Source organism: Myotis brandtii, unplaced genomic scaffold (genome assembly GCF_000412655.1).
Source record: "Myotis brandtii unplaced genomic scaffold, ASM41265v1 scaffold434, whole genome shotgun sequence".
In the NCBI taxonomy this organism is placed as follows: domain Eukaryota; kingdom Metazoa; phylum Chordata; class Mammalia; order Chiroptera; family Vespertilionidae; genus Myotis; species Myotis brandtii.
In genome coordinates this window covers 1,793,929-1,801,266 of record NW_005366599.1, presented here as the reverse complement: position 1 = coordinate 1,801,266, position 7,338 = coordinate 1,793,929, and the positions used below count along the sequence as shown (strand labels likewise).

At 62.6% G+C, this 7,338-nt stretch overlaps 1 protein-coding gene across 6 annotated transcripts in view; it reads right to left on the bottom strand.

Annotated features, from left to right (window-relative positions):
- KCNAB2 (potassium channel, voltage gated subfamily A regulatory beta subunit 2) overlaps positions 1-7,338 on the bottom strand; it is a 62,183-nt gene that overhangs the window by 16,897 nt on the left and 37,948 nt on the right. For all 6 annotated transcript variants that reach the window (XM_014546165.1, XM_014546167.1, XM_014546168.1 and 3 more), the window contains 2 exons: positions 680-723; positions 71-108 (listed from right to left, as the gene is read on the bottom strand). In XM_014546165.1, the coding sequence (XP_014401651.1) occupies positions 71-108; positions 680-723 (82 nt within the window). The remainder of the gene's footprint in view (positions 1-70; positions 109-679; positions 724-7,338) is intronic.

Below are 7,338 nucleotides of genomic sequence, written 5' to 3'. Positions count from 1 at the left end.
TAGCAGGCGTCACCGCCTGCCTCGGGGGCTGCCCCCGCTGGGGCCTGGCAGGACGAGGGGCCCGTCTCACCTCGTCGGTGATCTGGCCTCCGAAGGTCACCCATGTTCCTGGAAGGAGACACACAGGGTCGGGTCAGAGAGCCTCCGGGGAAGTCGGTTCTCCCTCCCGGGTGCTGGGGCCTCAGGCTGCGGGGCCCAGGGGGCGGACACAGGCCGCCGGGCCACCCTGCTCTGTGGTGAGTGTGTCCTTGGTGTGTGTGGACACCTGAGAGGATAGGATGATAAGTGCCCGGAGCAGACAGCGGCTGTGGGGCTCTGACACGCTCCTGGGGCTCAAGCTGAAGTGGCTGCTGTTCCAGGCACGGGGTGCAGGGGGCAGGCCAGGGAGCAGGTCCTCACTCCTGCTGGCCGGGGTGTGTGCATGTGTGTTGGGGGCGCATAGTGTGTGCACCATGGAGGTAGAGGGACATCGTGACCTGGGAACGGAGCTCACAGCTTGGGAAAGGAAGAGGCTGTCTCTCCATCCCCTGTCCTCTCCTAGGCACCCCTGTTACCATGGTAACAGGCACACACCCATCCTGGCTCTGGGGGCAGCTCCCACCCCTGGGGGTGGTCCCCTTCAGCCCTCCCACAGCCCCTGCTTCCCTGGTGGCTCTGGACCAAGGGGCCCCGCACTCACCCAGCCCCAGGCAGGAGACCCGCAGGCCCGACTTGCCCAGGTTCCTGAAAAACAAACGCTTGTCAGTTCTCAGCAGATCCGGCAGGACCCGCCGGCCAGGCTCGGCTCCACCATTCCCAGGGGCTCCCCCAGCCCCCACCGTTCCCACTGCAGCTCCCCCAGCCCCCACCTTTCTGTGGAGAGCAGCTACAGCATTTGGACAGGTTCAAGCCTCGGACTAATGAGAGGGCACGGTCCTCTCGTGGCAAAGCCACGTGCAAGTCCCAGCTTGGAGGGCAAAGCCCTCCCAGCACCATTACAGCCAAAGGCTATGGCTGTGAGCTTGACCTTATGGTCCGAACCTGTGGTCCCAGGTGGCTGGGTGATATGGGCTGCGGGAGGTGCAGCCAGTGCTGCCAAAACAAAGCTCGATAGAGTTCAGGTGCAGGTAATTGAGTAGATTCGAAACCCGAGAGAATACTGTAAACATCTTGACCCGCCCTTGCTTTGCCGAGTAGAATGTGGCTATAAAATAAACACTCGGCTCGCAGGCCGTGGCGCTGTCTCTCCCTCTGAGAGCAGTGTCCCACCCAGCCCCAGCTTTTTTTATTTTTAAATATATTTTATTCAGAGAGGAAGTGAGAGGGATAGAGAGTTAGAAACATTGATGAGAGAGAAACATCGATCAGCTGCCTCCTGCACACCTCCTACTGGGGATGTGCCTGCAACCAAGGTACATGCCCTTGACCGGAATTGAACCTGGGACCTTTCAGTCCCCAGGCCGATGCTCTATCCACTGAGCCAAACCGGTTAGGGCCCAGCCCCAGCTTTATCCTCTTGTCTGTCCTCTTTAATCCAGTGCAGCTCCCCCAGCTCCTGTTCCAAAAGCCGGCTCCCTGACTCCCCCCCCGCCACCCTCCCCCCCTGCCAACGCTGTTGGAGGCTCTGAAGCCAAGGGGGACCTTCAGAGAGAGGCCAGCTGCTGGCTGCCCCGGGGCAAAGGGCCACTGTCACCGCCCCACGTGCACACTGGGCTCAGCACGGGGCTGGGACAGGCCCTGCTGGTGACCAGGCAGGGCCACCTCAGAGGGAAAATGGAACCGTCGTGACTCGTGACTCGTTTCCCGGCTGAAACGAGATGGACTCGGTCTGCGGTACCGGCCGAGGGTCCTCCCCGGAACGCCCTCCTTCCCCTTCGTTAGTGTCACGCCCGCGTCCTGGGCCACGTCCCTCAGCAGCAGGAGTGGGGGCTCCACGGTGGGTGCCGGTTCCTGCTGGGCTGAGCCCCAGCCTCTGTGTGACCCCCTAGGCAGCCGGCTCCAGAATACGCCCCCCCAATTTACTGGGGACACAGGATGTGAGCTGCCCAGATGGTGAGTTGATAAGCGGCAGGGTGGTGATCCCACAGCTGGGCCCTGACCCTCCGGTGTTGACTTCACTGCCTGGTGGGATCCCGATGCCAGGAGCCTGGTCCTGGGACCAGCCCGGGTGCGACCCCCTCCAGGCAGCGGAAGTCGGAGAAATGCCGGAGGCGCCGGCTGCGAGCCCCAGCCTCCTTCCCCGAGGGCTACCCCACTTCTAACTTCAGTGGGTGCTGTGTCCTCAGCTTCTCTCCAGGCCTGAGCCTGCCCTGCCCACCTCGGACAGGGTCCACCTGACCCTCCGCAGCCTCGGTTTCCCTGGTTACAAGGCCTGGGCCCCACCCCCTTCGCAGGCAGTCAGTGGTGAGGTGTGGATCCCATGAACTTGTAAGCAGTTTGCAAACAGTCTAAGGTGCCACCAAACGTAAGGCACTCCGAAATACCCAGCTTTCTTGTCAAGTTCCCCACTAAACCGGCTCTGCTGCCGAGGCTGCTCCCACGGAGCTGGGACGTGCCTGCGTGAGGACGCACTGGCGCTGGTTTCTCTGTGGGGAGGCGGGCACGTCGGGCAGAGGCTCCGCAGCCGGAGCTCAAATCCTGGCCCCACCTTCATGGCCGAGCGGCCTGGGCCCGACGCCTCTGCCTGCGCATCTGCAGGCTGGGCTCGCCACGCTGCCCCCCACGGGGCGGCCAGGAGGCCCCGAGCTGGCACATGTGCCGGGCACAGCGCACAGGACACAGGCTGGGCTCGCCACGCTGCCCCCCACGGGGCGGCCAGGAGGCCCCGAGCTGGCACATGTGCCGGGCACAGCGCACAGGACACAGGCTGGGCTCGCCACGCTGCCCCCCACGGGGCGGCCAGGAGGCCCCGAGCTGGCACATGTGCCGGGCACAGCGCACAGGACACAGGCTGGGCTCGCCACGCCGCCTCCCACGGGGCGGCCAGGAGGAGGCCCCGAACTGGCACATGTGCTGGGCACAGCGCACAGGACGCTGACTCTGCACGTGCTGTTTCACGACAGACAGCACGGAGCGCGGACGGCGGCCCTTTTCCTCACACGGACAAATCAAATGGGCTTCACATTACAGGTGCTCAAAGGGGATGGAAGCCGCCCTTGTTTTCTCCTGTGAATCGTGACGTAACCCAACGGTGCCTCAGCATCGCTCGTATGTGCCAACCCAGAGCAACCTGCCCTGTGGCTGCTGCACAGAGGCTCGCCCGCCCCCCGGCACTCGGCCCGGCCAGGTGTGCTCCGAGTTGCGGTCACGTTCCCCGCGCGAGCTGGAAAGCGCGTGTGGCGAGAAGTTAGACCCTGGTTCGAAAGCCGTCTGGTAACGAAACAAAAAGAACCTAAGGCTCCGATCAGCGGTTCTTACCAGTTTTGGGGGCACAGACCCTTTGAGAAAGCCCTTTCCGGACACGGGCACATACTTGGGCACCTCAGAACCCCGTCTGCGATGCCCAGGTGTTCACAGAGCCCGGCACCTGGTCTAGGTAAGTCAGGTGCTGGAGGGGGACCCAGACCGTTCTCCGTCTTCAGGGGAGGACGCAGAACACGGGCCGCGCCCACCTGTGCCTGTGGCTGTGACAGCGCAGCCTCTCGCCCACCAGACGGGCTGCGTTTACTCCCACGCCAGGGCAGCGTCCCGGGCGCACAGCTCCCCAGCCGCTCTCCGCCCCCCGCCCCCTGCCCACAGGAATAATTTAGCAAAAGTAGGACGCCACGTGATGCCACGGTTACCCCGCTCACGGCGTTTCCCAGTTAAAATGACGGTATTAGCTCTGCCATCCGCTGCCAGGCCTCGGAGAAGAAATGAGAAGGGACAGGGCGTCTCCGGGCTAAAAGCTGCTTAAATCCGCTGCCCCGTGGGGGTGGGGCTCTCGACAAATCACAACGTCCTCCGGACCACGGCTGGTGACACGCTGCCGCTCGGAACTTTCAAGACGCAAAAGCCATTTCCTACAGACTTTCTCCCCTGGTAACTTGACCCAACGATAAAACACTTGGCTAAGCCCGGCCTGTGCAGCTCAGTGGTTGAGCATCGACCTGTGAACCAGGAGGTCAGGATTGGATTCCCGGGCAGGGCACGTGCTCCGGTTGCGGATTTGATTCCCAGCAGGGGGTGTGCAGGAGACAGCTAATCGATGTTGATGTTTCTCTCATCGATGTTTCTATCTCCTCCCTTCCTCTCTTTTTGAAATCAATAAAAACATGTTTTAAATAGTTGGCTAAATCTCTAAGCCCAAATAACGTCAGTCTCCGTTAATTTGGCTCATTCTCTCCTGTGGTCTGGGAAAAACGCTGCTGAGGACTCTCGGATTTAACCTTCACCAAGAGAAGCGCTGAGGTCCAGCGCCGAGGTCACGTGGCCATCAGATGCCGGGAACCACTGAACGCTGCGCCCAGGTTCTGGGCAATTACAGACGCTTTAAAAATAGTCCAGGCCCTTCCCTTCGGCCATCTGGGCGGAGGACCAACGCGTGGTCAGTGGAAGCAGCATGGCTTTGATGAGCTGCTCTGATGGAGAAGGGACCAGGACGTTTTCTGGTCAATGCGGGTGACTGCCTGTCAGCAGGTCTGCCTGCTCGCAGACTCCCGGCTCCCTAAGGTGGGCCTGGCAGGGGCGGGGCCCCCAGCGTGTAACTCGGGGTGAGATCAAAGACCCTGGGCAGACTCAGGACCTAGCTGGCTGCTCCCCTTACGCCCGGGCTTGACTTCTGCTTTGCACTGAGCGCCTGGGCCCTCTGGCAGGCCCGTGGCCACTGTGCTGGCCACACACCTTTCGTTCCCTAACAGCGACAGGGGTGGCTGGAGGCCTGGCCCTGATCACGCCCCTGGCGAGGGCCAGCTTCCTGAGGATGGTCAGGGTGGGGGCAGAGTGGGATCCAGCATCCTGCAGCCCCCCGTCCCCTGGCTGTGGCCCTCGGACAGTCATTATGGAGCAACCCCAGCGGGCAGGTGGTCATGAGGCAGGAACCCTGTGGGGCAGGCACTCTGTGGGGCAGGAACCCCATGGGGCAGATTCCCTGTGAAGCAGGAACCCTGTGGGGCAGGTTCCCCATGAGGCAGGAACCCTGTGGGGCAGGTTCCCCATGGGACAGGTTCCCTGTAGCAGGAACCCTGTGGGGCAGGTACCCCATGGGGCAGGTTCCCTGTGAAGCAGGAACCCTGTGGGGCAGGTTCCCCATGGGGCAGGTTCCCTGTGAAGCAGGAACCCTGTGGGGCAGGTACCCCATGGGGCAGGAACCCCATGCTCAGCAAGGGCGCCTGTGGTTTGAGTTCTGACTTCCATTTCGGCGGCGATGAAACACCCCACAGAGGATGAACCCACCTCCCCCTCCTGCACCCCAAGTGCAGCTCTCCCGCCGGCCACACGTAAGGACAGATGGGGTCCTGGGTTAGGAAGTAGTGGAGCTGGGATCTGAGCCCAGGTCTTCAGACTGCAACGGCCCAGCCCAATGAGCATCTCTCTCCCTTTACTGCCTTGCCGCCCTGCCCCCGCAGGTGTCACACATGCACACGTGCACACACAGGAGCCCGAAGGTGCACACACAGGAACGCACATGCATACACAGGAGCACACACGTGCACACACAGGAGCACAAAGGTGCACACAGGTACACACAGAGGTGCACACACAGGTGGGCACACAGGAGCACACAGGTGCACAAGTCATCTTGAGCACCCAGGCTCTGAGATCTACTCCTCAGTGATTGAGGCTCTCAGGAGGGAAGTCGCGTTTATGGCCACTCACTCCTTCCACTTACACAGCGCTTTGCATTTTTAGAGCTGGCCCTTCGAGGATACCAGATGGACTCAAAGATCGCAGGGGTAACAGGTATCAAAGTGAAAGGTGTCTCCTGTTTACTCTTAGCTTTTGATCCCCACTTAGCAGGAGATCGGAGCCCCCAGAGCTTCCAGAACGGAGAGTCCATCCCGGGTGGTCCTCCCTGAGCTCAGAGGGTGGAGCCAACGCCTGCTTCCTGGAGGCTCATCACAGAGCGTCAGGCCTCCCCCAGGACCCGGGAGGAGGACACGGGCTCAGATGCGGAAGGACTCAGTGATTCCAGCACTCGCCTCCAGGGGGCGCAGGACCAGGACCTGGTGCCTTCACATCAGGTCCCGCTTGGGGGCCCTGGTTGTGGGGGGCGGGGGGGGGAGGGTTAATCTCTACACCTCAGTTGTCAGGACCGACCCCTCACTATTGAGTTGCCACCAGCACCGGCCAGCAGCCCAGACACCCCCAAAAAGCAGCAGGAGCCTCTGGTCTTTCTGGGCCGCGGGAGCGTCTGATCAGAGAGGACTGGCAGCACTTCCTTGCGCAACCGGAGCCAGCGACCTGCCAGCCTTCCCGGAACTGCAGGTGGGTTGTGTGGGCTCCCTCTCCCAGAATGCTGTTCTCGACCAATAGGGGCTCCGGCAGAGAGGCGCATGGGGAGTTAGGAAGGCCAGGCCCGCAGCAGGGTGCCCACGACCCTCCCCCGGGGACCTTTGCACAAAGCTGGGCCCCCCTTCCCACCGGGGCGAGCCCACCGAGCATCTGGGCAAGAGCCTGGGTGGAGCAGTGGGGTGCGATGCAAGGGGTGGCAGGAGGGTCCCTGCCCCCCAACTGTCTCTGAGACAGGAACAGGACACAGTTCGAGCCGCAGCCCTGGGGGCCGGCGCCCGAGCAGAGGGACACGTGATAGCTGGTGTCCTCACCATGGGGCTGAGCATCCACAGGAGACCCCAGCGGCGGCTCCGAGCCCCAGAGCGTCAGTCCTGCCGGAGGTCTGGCTCAGGCCAGGGAGGGAACATTAATTCCATCCCAGGGTCACCGGGTGGTCCCGGACCATCACACAACGCTTGTCACCGTGGCCCGACTGCAAAGACTTCGGACCACCCGCGGGCCCTGTGCCCAGGGGGAGGGCAGGGGCCTGTGTCTGCGGCCCGGGGTTCCCGGGAAGAGGAAGCATCACAGAATCACAGAGTCTGACATTGAGGGCTTGGCTATGGCAACCCCCCACCCCAAACAGAAACAGACCGGCCGCCACGCACCCCCTCTCCCTGCGCTGTGAAGAAACATGTTACTTCTCACCCGCCCGCCACGGCTACCACAGCCCCTCCTGGCCTCTGAGTTCACAAACCGGCCAAGTCCGACGGGATCTGCAGATTTACCGGCGCTCCCAGTGGGGTGGGGGAGGGCACCCCGCCCGCAAAGCCATCTCCGCCTCCTACCTGTACTTCATCCCCGGCTGCTTCCCGCCGGCGTCACTCACGCTCGGGTGGCTCTGCACCGACAGCTGTCCCAGGCTCCGGGCCACCATGGCCACAGCGC